Below are 15,297 nucleotides of genomic sequence, written 5' to 3'. Positions count from 1 at the left end.
TCCACTGTCCTCGCCTCCCCTCCTGCTAGTCTCTTTCCTCAGTCCAAGTAGTCCCCCTTCTAATTTCATGTTCCATATGTACATGGGGTTTGGGGTAGGTAGGTAGGAAGATAGATAGATAGATAGATAGATAGATAGATAGATAGATAGATAGATGGATAGAGGTAGGTAGGTAGGTAGATAGATACATAGATAGATAGATACATAGATACATAGATACATAGAGGGAGGTAGGGAGGTAGATAGGTAGGTAGAGAGATAGATAGATAGATAGATAGATAGATAGGTAGACAGATCTAGATTACATAGGAGAGAAGCCAGGTAATGTATAGTGTTCCTGCCCTTCATTACCCTCTTATTCTCTCCTCCCTTTGGACCTCTTCCTGACTTTCAACATTGCCTCTTTTACTTTCATGTCACACAAGCACATACATGTGTGTATGATGAATACATACACGTACATACATATTTGTTTTGAAATCTATATTCTACATATAAAAATGAGATAGTCATCCTTCTAAGTCTTCAGCAGACCCTTTTCAGTAGATATCACAATTTCTCCTACTTCCCCATCCTGTCCAGCTGAGGATAAAGGACTGTTCAGAGCTCTAACTCCTCACTGTCCTGGTTTACCCCCTGTCTGGAAGGCAAACAAACAGGGAAGCTACCAAGAGGAAGATGGGAGAAGGAAGAGCAGTCGGTTCACTTGTGGGGACAGATCTGAGTTTGGAGAATACAGTGCTGTACAAAAAGGCATGCCTGCCTGGGAAAGTTACATTCAATGGAGGACACTTACCTCAGGCAAGAAATTACCCCAGGCAAACCTAGCAGTGAGAATGGTCAAGGGGTAGGTCCAAGCAGGAAGGCCAGAGGGTTTCTTAGGATATGTTCTTCAGAAATAAGTCCAGAGCCGAAGATTTTCACAGAAGTACCTTACCTAGAAATACTCCCACAGAACCCCATAGAGGAGTCAGGGTTGAGTTGAGGGAGGGAGAAACCTCACACTGGTCTCCTCTACTAAGCAGTCCCTTAAGCGTGGCTTTGGGTCCATCTGAAAGAAGCATGAGGACATGAGGTTGCTTCAGAGTGGTCCTGTAGGGGATGAGGGAGCTGGGTTGGGCTAGTTATACTTCATCAGTAGCTGGTTGAAGACTGACCCTGAGGGTCCTTCTTGGTCTTTGTTTTAACAGACAAAACAGGTTCCAGCAGCAACATGTCTCCTATGACAAGAGATACGGGCTGGCTTCAAGAGCAAGGTCTTTTACTGAGCATTCTCCCGAGGTGTGAGAGGTCCCAGTAATGGAAGGGTGGGTCTTAGAGCTACCAGCAGTCCGGTCCTCACAGGGATTTTCAGGTCTGAGGAAGATCTGGCATACTAAAGTAATGGGCACCTGGTTTATCAATAGCTTGCGGTACCATCCCATATAGGAGACACACTATCCTTAATTTTCTGGGCTTACTTTTGTGGGGACAGATGTAGTCATCTCAAGGTACAGGGCTTAGTCACTTAGGGTTCTAGGTCTGACCATATTTTATTTGTTTGGTTAATTTTGGAGTGGCTTTGTTTAGTTCCTTAAAACAGAGTCTTGCCCTGTAGCCCAAATTCCTGACTTTATGTCACACACAAAATTAAATTCCAAAGGAATGAAAGACTTACAAACAATGTATGGAAATAAGCAGACCTGTAGTAAGTCTAAGTAGAAAATATATGGCCTCTATGGCTTCAAGATAAGCCATAACCCCAACGAAAAGTTGAATGGTTTTTAATTCTACCTTCTGGCCTGGTGATATACCCCTGTGTGCTTCATCACTTGGGAGGCTGAGGCAGGACGCTTGATAGTTCAAAGCTTGCCTGGGCAACAGAATGACAGGGTAACGTAGGCCATCTAGTAAGGCCTTGTCTTGAAGTTCTTCCCTTCCTTCCTTCCTTCCTTCCTTCCTTCCTTCCTTCCTTCCTGCCTTCCTTCCTTCCTTCCTTCCTTCTTTCCTTCCTTCCTTTCTTTCTTTCTTTCTTACAAATTCTTTCTTTCTGTCTCTTTCTTTCCTTCCTTCCTTCCTTCCTTCCTTTCCTCCTCTCCCTTCTTCTTCCTCTACCTCTTCTTCCTCTTTCCTCTTCTTCCTTTTCCTCTCCCTCCTCCTTCTTCTACATGTAAAAAGTACCCCAAAAGCCTGGATGTGGTGGCACACACCTTTAATACCAACACTTTGAAGCCAGAGGCAGGCAGATATCTATGAGTTAAAAGTCAGCATACATATCAAATTCCAGGCCTGATGGGGCTACATAGTGAGATCCTGTCTAAGATAGATAGATAGATAGATAGATAGATAGATAGATAGATAGATAGATAGAGACAGGCAGGCAGGCAGACAGACAGACAGACAGATAATATTAGGGATAGGATAGAGCTCAGTGGTAGAGTGTTTGGCTACCATGTACATGGCCCTGGGTTCAAGCACCAGAACTGATTCTATCATCATTAAATGTTTAAGAAAAACATTAATTCAAAATAGTCTGAAAGAAAGTATTTGAAATATATGGGACAATGGATTCAGGCCACATCTTTATACAACTTAACAAGAAAAGTAAAGAAACCCCCTCAACTGAGCAACAGATACATGAACAGGCAAAGAGAAATACAAATAGATAACAAAAATATACTTGGGACCAGCAAACCACAGCAAGAAAAGGAAAAATAATCACTTCATTAGATAGAATGAAATTTAAAAATTAGATGTTGGATATATATGTGGTAGCACACCTTTAATCCCAGCTCTCAAGAGGAAGAGGCAGGCAGATCTCTGTGAATTTGAGGGCATCCTGATTCAGTCCCAGGCCAGCCTACATATCTAGTTTCAGGTCAAGTGGCTGAGTCCCGGTCTAAATAAATAAATTTCAAAATTGGATATTGGGATAGGGAAGTGCTTACCTCAGTGTGTTTGATACCCAGCCCCAGAATGTTTTTAAGTTAAAATTAATCACAGCACTAGGGAGGCAGAGGCAGATGGATCTCTGTGAGTTCAAGGACAGCCTGGTGTACAAAGCGAGTGCCAGGACAGCCTCCAAAGCTACAGAGAAACCCTGTCTTGAAAAAAACAAAAAAACAAAAACAATTAGGTAAGTGGCTAGGGAGATGGTTCAGTGGATAGAAAGCACTTATTATGCAAGCTTGCGTTACTAGTGTTTAGATTCCCCGGGACCCATGGAGAGTCCGGTGTAGTCACCCGCACTTGTACTGCCAGTGTTCCTACCGTGAGATGTGAGGCAGAGACAAGAGGACCTCCACAAGTTTGTGGCCCAGCTAGTCTGGCATTCCTAGCACTGAATGACAAGAGGTCTGGCCCAGTAAGTTGAAGGCAAAGACCCATGCCCTAGATCCTTTTGTGATGTGCACAGACACACACAGAGACTTAAAAGTAGTACATCAAAGCCGGACAGTGGTGACGCCCACCTTTAATCCCAGCACTTGGGAGGCAGAGGCAGACAGATCTCTGTGAGTTTGAGGCCAGCCTGGTCTACAGAGCAAGATCCAGAACAGGCTCCAAAGCTACACAAAGAAACCCTGTCTCAAAAAAAAAGTAATACATCAATGAAGTTGGAGAAGTCCTTCAGTGGTTAAGAACACTAGCTGCTCTTCCAGAGGACACAGGTTCAATTCCCAGTACCTATACAGCAACTCAACCATCTATAACTCCAGTTCCAGGGGATCCAATGCCTTCTTTTGGCCCCTGAGGGAGTCAAAGCACATATATGTCGCACAGACATATATACAAGCATCATGCCCCCCCCATTTTTTTTGAAAAATAGAATATCAAATTCAGACAAGTGCCATGGACACTTTCTTCTTTTGTTGTTTTGTTTTCCAAGACAGTTTTCCTATGTAGCCTTGGCTGTCCCGGAAGACAGCCCCTGTAGACCAGGCTGGCTTTGCCCCTGTTTTTTACTGCCTCTGCCTCCCAAGTGCTGAGATTAAAGGTGTGTGTCACTTCTACCCATGACACTTTCAAACATAGTAGAGGCAGTAAATGGGGGTGGGGGGCGACAAAGCCACCTGGATAACTGTGACACCACTGATAGCCTGAATGCATGGGGGCTGGTATCTGAGCTTTCACAGATGGCAAAGCATTGAAGTTGACCCCAGTGTCTATCAAAGTGGAAATGGGAGTAATGGTGCATGCCTGTAACCCAGCACTGGAGACACTGAGGCAAGGAGATTGCCATGGGTTCCACACCAGCCTGAGCCACACTGCGAATATTAGGCCAAGTAGGGCTATAGCACGTCCCTTCTAAAAATAGAGAAGCAAAGGAAATTATGATGGTGGTATTTCCTTAGGTGATTCCTGCCAGATTCTATTTGATTAATCTCACAACGTTAACATTAGTAAGCCATGACGCACATCAGTATGACTCATTCCTTTGGGTGAAAACACAGAGTAATAACATTCAAGAATGATCCGACTGGGCATTGTCACCAGCTTCTATAATCCCAGCACTCAGGAGGCTGAGGCAGGAGGATTTCCTCAAGTTTGAGGCCAGCCTGGGCTACATAGTTCCAGGCCAGGTTGGGATACAAGTGAGACCTTGTCCCAAACAAAACAAAACAAAAAACGAAGAAAATAGCTGGTCATAGTGGCCCATGTTTATTATTCTAGTACTCAGAGGTGGGAAGATCAGAAGTTCAAGGCCAGCCTTGGCTACATAGTGAGTTTGAGGCCAGCATAGTCTATAGGAGATGTTGTTTCAAAACAACAATAACAACAAATGCATCTCCACAAATGAAGATGGCAGCCCTAGGCTACCTTGTACTCCCTGGTGATAGTTCAGTAGCAAAAATTGTTGGCAAGTGTGGAAGAGATCCAGCATTTTCAAAGTCAGCTTTGAAAAACCCCCAATGTGGGATGTACCCACCAGACCCAGGAAGCAACTCCAGGTCAACAGATTTAGACAGGGGAGGGAATTGTTTGGGTCATATGATTTCTCAGGTCCTGGAGTAAGTCTTTTCCCACACAGTTGATTCCCAGAATGCAGAAGCCCACCAGACTCCAAGGCCAAGCTGATGAATTGGGGTATAGAAGAAATTCTGAAGCTGGCAGCCAAGTGCCTGACTTTTCCCACACCCTGGGTTTGCATCCTTCACCCTATCAGCTGCACATCCCTTCTCAGACGCTGATAACATTCCTGAGTGACACCAGGCATGTTCAGCCTTGCTCTCTAAGCACTTTCTTGTTTTATTTTTACTTGACCTTCAAGAGAATTATTCTCCTTTTATCTAACCCCAAAAGAAGAAAAGATTTGGGGTCCCTCCCTTTTCCCTCCTCCCTCCTGTTTATACAGGATTACATACAGTGGCTTTCCTTCCCATTAGAGGAAAATAGGTACTGGGTGATGAGAGACTTCTGAACAGAGAGACAGAGATGACCCTACCCCGGGTCCATGCTGCTGGTGATCAGGGCCTCTTCAGGGCTGAGTGGTGAATGGGCCTCCCTTAAGTGTCCCCTGGCATTGCTCTCTGTAATCTTGACTAATAAGAGGCAATATATATAGGAGGAGGGCAGAGAACACATAGTCACCCATGGCAGTATTTAGTCCCCAGTACCATTCTCATAGCATCAATCCTCTGGAACCTTAAGGATAAGGCCAAGACACTTTGACTTGTGACTGGCCCAAGGTGACCCCACCCACAGAGGAAGAGGAGATGGGATTTGAAGGCTGGCCCTCCTGAGCCTTCAGATGGTCCAGCTACCACTGCTCTAAACTGTCAAACTGTAGACCTCCTTAGGATGGAACTTCACAAGCTGATGTGGATGAGGTTCTGCCTCCAGGGAAACTTCAGGGTGATGAATGATTAGAGTGGCATGAACCAGTGTAAACTCCTGTACCACACCTGAGTGCACAGGTGAGATCTTAAAGGACTGGGGAAAAACTGAGTCCTCATCAATTACTCTCCCACTCTGGGCAGGGGTGTCATGTACATGCCATGTCACCCAGATGAATACCCCATGGGGACTAAAGTTCTGAGTCCTAGAGTGAGGGAGAGGACCAAAGACCCAAGCCCTGGCCTGCCTTCCTCTCTCCTCCTATGATCACCCTAGCCCGCCCCTCTGGCCTCCTGGTCCAAGTACTCAGCCATGCCAGCAACACTTGTTTTCCAAGTTTATTTAATTTATAAGTTTGTGCATGCTGAGGGGCAAACCCAGGGTCTCAGATGTGGCTAGGCAAGTGCTCCAGCATGATGTCACAGTCCCAGCCACTCTCCCAGCTTCTGAGTAGATGTGTATCACCACTTTGCACTGAGCCTTGGGGCATAGCCCTGCAGGGGAAAGAAAACTAAGCTAGGCATGGTGGTGGCACATGCCTTGAATCCCAGAACTTGTGAGATAGAGGCAGGCCAGTCTCTGAGTTCAAGGCCAGCCTGGTCTACAGAGCAAATTCTAGGACAGCCAGGGCAATGCCAAGAAACCCTGTCTCCAAAAAAACAAAAACAAAACAAAACAAAAAATAAAACCCCAAAAAACAAACAAAAAAACATAAAAAAGAGAGAAAAAGAAAAGACCCCAGATATTGCCCTGGCTTTGATGGTGGAGCTCTGCTGTGCTCTACCTTGGAGGTGACTGTCTGTTGGACTCAAACCTTAGTTACTGTGTGCTGTTTTGGGGATGATGGATATTCTGGGGTTTGGGAGTAAGAGTCATTGTCTCTCCTTCTTTATGACAACCTGATGTCCCAATGGACCCTCTGACTGCACCAGATAACAGCTATTGTTGCCCCCTTCCCTAGGGTCTGCAGGCTTCCTGGGTGACCAGGGTGGTAAGAAGCCACACTTGAGGACAAGCTTTGCAGGGCTCTGGCATCCGGCCCTCTCTGGGCCATGGCCTCAGCATGGTGGAGCTTCAGCAGAGATGGTCAGACTCCTAGACTGGCACTTGTGTTTGGGGTTGTGTAAGTTGTGGAAACTAGTTAATAGCACCAGGTTTATGCAGGAGCTCTTAGTGTCTTTAACATGGGTCCCTGCAATCGGTTAATGGATTATCACTGTCCTCAAAGGATGGATTTAGGAAGAACCAAATGTATGAGATTAGAACAAAGGCTTTTGAGAATTAAAAATAAACAAACCCAAATTTATCAAAGAACAATGTGAGTAACTCCCAAAGCCCAGTCCATAGGACTTTAGAGAGGAAGGAATGACTTTCGGTGATACGTTTGCTGGTGGAGGAGCCTGATGGGTATAAAAATGTAACACTTAGAGCAGGCCTGGCCCAGAACATACAACTCAGGAATTTCCCCTGTGTTGTCAAGTGGGTAAGTTAAGGAGGGATGGAGGAGGAAGGACATAATCTTCTCCAGCAGGGATGCAGCCAAGAGCAACATTTGCATTTATCCACCTCCATACCTTTCAGGTCACTGTGCAGAGAAATGATGTGCTGAGCGATTAGCCAGCTTGGTACCACGATGATATCTTGTGCTTGACTAGATCTAGAGAAGGGAGCAGAGACAGAGCCTAGGGATGTACTCAGAAGTGCAGTGGTAAGAGCAATGCCTGAAGGAGACAGCTTAGCTGGAAGGGTCAGTTGCTTCTTTTGGAGAAGGCCATTGGGGACCCAGGAATTGAACTCAGATCTCCAGCCATCTCATCGGCCTGCCTTGGGGGGATTTTTATGTTCAAATCAGTGTGGTGGTAACAGAGTAGTGAGTGGAGAGGTGAATGGAGACATGGTGATCTGCTGCAGTGAGGTTTGCCTAAAGCTCTAACAAGTTGTCCTTTGGATGGGGCCCTCTACTTCCCAAGGGGCTGTGGTACAGCTCTTCTGTCTAGACCATAGCCTCAGCATAGTAGGGCTGCAGCAGAGGCATTCATCCTGTCCCTCTGTTCTTCAATTTAAATCCCACTTTCTCCTTGTATTTGCATCGGCACTTTCTACATACATGTGTATAATGTATCTTGAGCATGTCCAATCCAACTCCCCTTCCCTCTCCCCAGAACGTATCCCTTCTGCCTTCATGCTCTCCCTCCTTCTTTTTCTAGTATGCATGAGGCTCTCTGGGTTTAATTCTGAATATCAGCAAACAAAGCTTTTTTGTGACAGGGCTCACTAAGCAGCTCTGGCTGTCTAGGAACTCACTCTGTAGACTTGGCTGGCCTCGAACTCACAAAGATCTACCTGCCTCAATCTCCTGAGGGCTGGCATTCAAAGTGTATGCCACCATGACTAGTCTACTTTTCTGTACACACACATATGTATATAATTTGTGTGTGTGTGGACATATGTGTGCTCATGCCACATGCCCATATGAAGGCCAGAAAGAGGTGTTAGATCCCCTAGAGTTATAGCAGAGGCTTTCAAGAATCACCCAGTGTGAGTGCTAGGATCTGAACCCTGATAGAGCAGTAATGAGTGCTCTTAACTGCTGAGCTATTCTGCAGTCCCTTGTTGGTTTGAGTTTGAGGTGATCTCATTATTCCAGGCTGGCCCCTGAACTCACTCTGTAGTCAATTGAATTATTGATTCTCTTGTCTCTTTTCAAGTACCGGGATTATAGGCATGCACCCTCTCACACCAGCAGCTAAATTTTTAATTCTTCTTTTCTATAATTTCATATGCAACCATCAATTCATAGCCATTTCTGGCAAGTGGTTCCCAGATCTTCCTCCTCCTGTTCTCACTGCTCCCAAGAGGGCACAGACCATCTCTTGTCTGGACCAAGCAGTTGCCTTTCACTAGTTAGTTACCTTGTTCCTCCTCCAGCATTTACAAGCATCTACAGCCCAGAGAGAAGTTGTTGGTTTTGTTTTTTTTTCTTGACAGTGCTGTAGATCAATCTCTGGACCTTGTGTTGGTTAGGCAAGTGTTACAGCTACTGAGCTGCATCCCCAACTAGATAGTCTCTGTAGATCATAAAACATAAGCCTCGTAATCTCCACAATTCAAAACTTCCAATAGGGGGAGGGGTACTGGAGAGATGACTCAGTGGTTAAGAGCACTTACTGCTCTTCCAGATGACCCAGATTTGATTCCCAGTACCTACATGGCAGCTCACAACTGTTTCTAACTCCAGTTCCAGGGGATTCAGACATACATACAAGCAAAATACCCATACACATAAAATAATTTTTTAAAAACTTCCAATGGCTCTTACTGCGGGAAACTCAAATTCATAGACTGTGATATTTGGCAAACATGATCTAGTACTTGCCTGCTTCTTTTACCAGGTTCTAGAACTTTCTGAATGATGGACTTCCTTTCATCATTTTTTTAAGATTTATTTATTCATTATGTACACAGAAGAAGGTGCCAGATCTCATTACAGATGATTGTGAGCCACCACGTGGTTGCTGGGAATTGAACTCAGGACCTCTGGAAGAGCAGTCAGTGCTCTTAACCTCTGAGCTATCTCTCCAGCCCTCCTTTTATCTTTTTATGTCATTGAGGACTCTGTTACCTGTGCAAACACCTGTCCTGATAGGCCACACTAGGTAGCAAGGCCCCTTAGCCACTCCCTAAGCATCCCAATCTTCCTTCATTCCAGAAAAGCTCAGCCTTCAATGCTAGAATCTGTCTGTCCCACCAGAATGCTAGCCCAGTGAAAACAGCGACCTGCCCACCTTCCTCTTCACCTCATACTTGGCTTGAAGTGGGTGCCTATAAAGGCTTGAAATTCCCATTCACCTATTCCCAGCCTTGGTCAATCCTTTCTCTCCTCTTACCCTGTCTTCTTGCTTTTATTTTTTAATTTTTATATTTCATATTCATTTATTTATTCATCCATATATAAGCTCTGCCCGTGTTGTCCACTGAGGTCTCATTCTTCTGTGCTCAAATGACCCACCGGCTTTTACCTTCCGTGTAGCCAGGAGTCCAAGTATGACCCACTGGTTCTGCATTGATCGGTCTTAAAAAACTAAGCTACGTGGCATAGTAGCACATGCCTATAAGCCCAGTGCTCAGGAGGCTGAGGCAGGAGGGTTACCTTGAGTTCTAGGCCAGCTTTGGTATGCACAGTAAGTTCCAGGCCAGCATGAACTACATAGCAAAATCCTTTCTCAAAATACTAAAACAAAAACTCCAGTAAGAGAGAGAAACTGAAGCAGGAGGATCTCAAGTTCAAGGCCAAATTGGCATACCTAGTGAGTTCAAGGCCAGCCTTGGCTAAATGGTGAGTTCAAGGCCAGCCTGAGCTACATGGCAGAGCCTGGCTCCACTCAGTGCCTCAATGAACCATCAGTCAATAAATCAATGCTGGAGTTGTCATTCTAGTAGAATGTTTACATACTGTGTGTGAGGCTTGAGTTTGATCCCAAGAACCACACAAAAACTTAATTTGTAAGTAGTACATTATTTACTTATTTGTTTCTCTTTGAACCAGTGTCTTATTATGTAGCTTAGACTTGTTTCAAATTCTTTATATTCTGTAGCAGGCTTTCTTGGACCACCAGCCCTCAAATCAAGTCACAGAGATTTATTATCAACTGTGAATGCTCTCGGCCTTAGCTTACACTTGTCCCCCCAGCTCTTATAACTGGTTTTAACCTGTTTCTCTTCATCTACATTTTGCCTCAGGGCTTTTTACCATTCTTTCATTCTATACAGCTGGTGGCTGCCTGGCTGGCTGGTCCCAAGCATCTCCCTTTCTTTCTCCTTTGTTTCTTTCTCCTCTCTCAAGCCTAGACTCCTCCTCCTACTCATTCTCTCTGCCCACCAGCACCACCTATCCCCCTACTGCCTAGCTATTGGCCATTCAGCTTTTTATTAGACCAATAAGGTTCCTTAGGCAGGCAAAGCAACACATCTTTACATTATTAAACAAATGCAGCATAAACAAATGTAACACATCTTTACAGAGTTAAAGTAATATTCTACAACAATACGCCTTTCAGCCTCTTGAGTACAAGGATTATAGTTGTGTACCACTATGCCTTGTAATATGTTTTTGGTTTCTGAAAGAGGATCTCATTCCGTAGCCCTGGCTGGTCTAGAACTCTTTATGTAGACCAGACTGGCCTCCAACTCACAGAGATCCTCCTGCCTCTGCCTCCCGAGTGCTGGGACTTAAAGGGGTAGGCCACCACAACTGGCTATTTGGGTTTTTTGAGAAAGAGCCACATGTAGCCCAGGCTGACCTCAAACTCACCATTTAGCCAAGGCTGGCCTTGACCTTCTGTTGAACCTCCTGCTTCTGTCTCTGAAGTGCTTGGCTGACAGGCATGCACTATTGGCCTAGCTGGTGTATCTTTAAAGTGAGTTTATTTACATGAACCCAAATACTGTTTGTCTCATACAGGATCTCATGTATCCCAGCTGGCTTTGAATCCTCTGTGTATCTGAGGATGAGTTGCGCTCTTGATCTTTCAGCCCCTACTTCCTAAGTCCTGGGATGCCTGTGTGCACCACCATGCCCAGTGTGTACAGTGCTGAGAGTCAAACCCAAGGCCCTGTGCATGCGAGGCACGCACTTTGCCACTGAACTACCTCCTAGCCCTTTTGGACACTTCTGTGACAGGATCTCACTCTGTAGACCTGGCTTGCCTGGAACTCATTAGTAGCCTAGGCTGGCCTCAGACCCCAAACAGTCCTTTTGCCTCTGCCTTCTGAAGGTTGGAATTACAGATGTGTACCACCACTCCGAGGTTTTGATTACAAACATTTAATGCAGAGAATCTCTTGAAATATTTCTTTTGACAAAAATGAATTTGGAGGCCTGGTTTGAGTAGCACTTATTTATTCTATATTTGTGTTGAGCAACCAAACCTGGGTGTCAGAATTTTTTCCTTATTACAATACTGAAACTCAAGCTCTTTCCCAATACCAAAACCCAAGTTCTTCCTCTTTTTAAAGGGGAGTTGCTCCCTCCCCCTTTATTTTTTTCCTCTGTTTAGAGGAAATTCACAGAGCCAAGATTTAAAACGGGGGGGGGGGGGGGGGGGGCTCTTCTCTTGAGGGCAGGAGCTCCCTGGCTTTAGGAACATGGCCCGCCTCTTCACTTCCTGACGTCATGCTATTTTTGTCTTTGAATAGCTCATCGACACGATCGCCTCGGAGATCGGAGAACTGAAACGGGAGATGGTACAGACAGATATCAGCCTGGGAAATGGCCTGGAACCTTCCGAAACCCACAGGTGATCAAAGGCAAAGTTAGGTGTGGGTGCGAGTTGGGGGACTCCATGAAGGAAGCTGGTGAATGAGGAGGGCTGACACTTGGTCACTCCTTCCAAGTTTGGGAACTGGAAGTTCAGTGACAATACCAGGTGACATTCTCTGTAGGAGGTGGGAGTGGCCTAGAAGCTCCTTGTCTGCTTGTTTATTTTAATTGCTTTGAAGGCACTTGAACTTTATACCCTCTCGATTCCTCCTGGCACCAGAACTGGGAAACCTAGACTTGCCGGTGCCATGTCACAGTGATGGACAGAGTAACACAGCGGATCCTCCGAGCATGAAGTAGAATTCAGTGTAGCCCTGTCAGTCTCCAGAAGGTTTAAAGGGGAGCAGCTAAAGAGGATGGACCCATTTTGCATTCTCAGGTCAGAAATTCCCCAGACCTACATAGCTATTAACCTGAAAAACCATCCAGGGGTTTGGAACCGAATGAGGTTATAAATGCTTGAGCCAGTTTGACATGCTGCATACTCTTTGAATATGGAGGAAGGCCTGGGTTTGATCTGGATAATGGGGGTGCAGGGATCAGAGGTGGGGTTGTAGGTTGAAGGTCAAGTCCTTTAGCTCTTTGATATAGCCTTCGCTATTGACACAGAAAGCAGAAGAACATCATTGCCCCAAAATGACGCAGCAGCTGTTGCCTAGGAAACATTCATCATCAGGTTTCCCCCCACTTTTCCCTGGTTGAGGCTTCCTGGAGTAGAACAAAGTTTAAGATTTGTGGTGTGGGTTCTGCTTACATGTTACAGGACACACAGGCAAACCAGGTGCCGCTGGTTGCCCAAGCAAGTTTCAAACCAGCCTGACTTGTTCTCTGCCTAAGACTGAGGGAGAGAAACAGCATCCAGAGAGGCAGGTTAGTGAGACAGTAGGGCTGCCATGTGATGCTTCTCAGGATGAGCTGCATTTGCCTTAACGGCGCACGTTCTAGGTGCCCTCCACTTCCCGGCCTTCTCTGCAAAGTAATAGGGCTAGGCCGGGTGTTCCTCTGTGCTTCTTGGCTTTGGGGGCTTTCTTTATACCCTAATGTGAAGGGCTTTGATTAGTTAAATTGTTTTCACCCATAAACTTGACATACATGCACAGTGCCTAGTGGTTTTCAGTTATAGATTTCCCCCCCCCTTCTCATATCCAGAGTAGTTCAAAGACTCTTCTTGAAACGTTAGCCCAGGGTTGACCATTACCCTTTGCACTGTTATACTTAAGCAAAATTGGAGTCCAGGCTGATAAGGAGTAGGATTTAGTGACATCGGTTTCTTCCATGGCCAGTGCTGGGAGACAGACCCCCAAGACCTGCAGGTGACAGACTCAGGGTGAAGGGAACATCTCTGCTGAGTATAAGGCATAGGTTTGGGGATCTTGCTCTCTGACCTCAGCACCCCTGTCACCTTCCTCTGACATCCTTCTCCACAAGCATGCGTCTGATGGGGCCTCTCCTGTCACAGCCAAAGCATTGCAAAATGCCTGAACTTCCTCAGTTGATGGAACCTGCAGTTAAATACCAAGCTAGTTCCTTGGCAGCTTTACTCCACGGCTTGTATTAGCATTTGCTCACTCCATGGTTGATTCTGGAATGTACTTTCAGTCTTAATGTTTTCTTATGCCCTGGACTCCTTTTGGAATAACATTTTAAATGTATTAAATAAAGCCAATAGGATGTCATGGGGAAAACAACTGTGTTGAAAAAAAAGGGCAAAATGTTTAAAATGTAGGGTTCCATGGCATAGATATTTCTTTACTAATGCAAGTGGGACCAGCAACCACTGTCATCTGAACAGAGGGGAATAGAAGGGGGCTCTGTCCCTGGTGCTGCTGCAAGAGAAGAACCCAGAACCTCTGGGTTCTGTTGGCAGCAAAGGCACAGGCACTGGGCACGCTCTTGTAGTCCTGTAACCCCCAGTCCAGATGGAAGGAGGTTCGTGTCCTCACCACCCCACCACCACCCCTGTGTATGTGTGTGAGCAGGTGCACAGGCACACCTGTAGAGGCCAGAAGCCATCTCTAGGGGCCTTCCTTTATTGCTCTCCACCTTTTTTTTTTTGGTGGGGGAGGGGCAGGCCTGATGAGGCTGGAGTTCATTGTTTCAGCTGGACTAGCCAGCCACCTAGCTCTCAGTTCCTCTCCACCTCCCAGCACCACGGAGATGGGTACCAGCCACCATGTCCAGCTTTTACATAGGTTCTGGACGTCCAAACTCCAGTCCTTGTATTTGCACAGCAAGAACTTTGCCCATGGAGCCATCTCTTCCACCAGTATGTTCATTTCAAAGTGAGATTAAGGAAGGCTGGGACGTATCTTAGCTGTGTTCCACCCCTACCATTGCATATAACCTACAGACACCCTTCTGGGTATGTTAAATCATCTCTAAGCAGGATACCGTGGCACACGCTCTAACAGTGGCATTGGAGGGTGGAGGCAAGAGCATCAGAAGTTGGCGTCTGGACCTCACACCTACTGAGACTCTCCCCTCCCCACACCTGCTGCTGCTTCTTGCCTATAGTCCGTGCTCTCTTGTTCCCTGACCCCCTTCACCTTGGAATACCCAGAACTTTTGGGTGTCTTCTCTTCATTTCTTTGCTCCTCTTTATCCAGTTGACCTTATTGAAGATATTTGGAAATGTCTGTACTCATCAGGGAATGATAATAGAGCAACTTCATAGCATTCCCATGCAGCCAATGGCCATACAGGACTTAGCACAGTACCTGATCTGGGCAGATACAATATTTACAAAGGAAGTCTCTAGAGTCTGAAGTCAACCCCATCTGCCCTTGTGGCTTTGATGCCATCTATATGTTGGTGATTTCCAACTTGGATCCCTTGGCTGATCCTCTTTAGGAGTTCAGAGGTGTGCATCAAATTTATAGAGACCATGATTGAACCTGTGGGGTCCCTGGGCAAAGCCACTCTAGCCTAGTCCTGTTTTTCCCCACTCATATAAGAACCTTCCTGCCATTCATGTACCTCTCTCTTATAACCCCACTCCCATCCATCTTCAAATCCTAGCAGGTTCACCCATTAAAGCAGATTCATAAAGGGACCACTGCTCACCACACCATTGGTACCCTGGCCACCACTCTTTCCATTTTTCTGAGCTATTATCTAAGCAGCAATCAATCTAATCCTAACTCACATCACTGCTGTGTTCAAAA

The 15,297-nt window shown here is 45.8% G+C and overlaps 1 protein-coding gene across 5 annotated transcripts in view; it reads left to right on the top strand.

The window, feature by feature from the left end:
• The window catches only part of Rin2 (Ras and Rab interactor 2), a 211,251-nt gene that overhangs the window by 137,891 nt on the left and 58,063 nt on the right, over positions 1–15,297 (top strand). For 2 of the 5 annotated variants that reach the window (XM_036185194.1, XM_036185193.1), the window contains one exon: positions 12,010–12,110. In XM_036185194.1, the coding sequence (XP_036041087.1) occupies positions 12,010–12,110 (101 nt within the window). Of the gene's footprint in view, positions 1–12,009; positions 12,111–12,353; positions 12,513–15,297 lie in introns of those variants that run through there. The other 3 variants (XM_036185195.1, XM_036185197.1, XM_036185196.1) reach the window with 3 other exon arrangements.

Source organism: Onychomys torridus, chromosome 4, assembly GCF_903995425.1.
Source record: "Onychomys torridus chromosome 4, mOncTor1.1, whole genome shotgun sequence".
NCBI lineage: Eukaryota > Metazoa > Chordata > Mammalia > Rodentia > Cricetidae > Onychomys > Onychomys torridus.
This window is presented reverse-complemented; position numbering and strand designations above follow the sequence as displayed.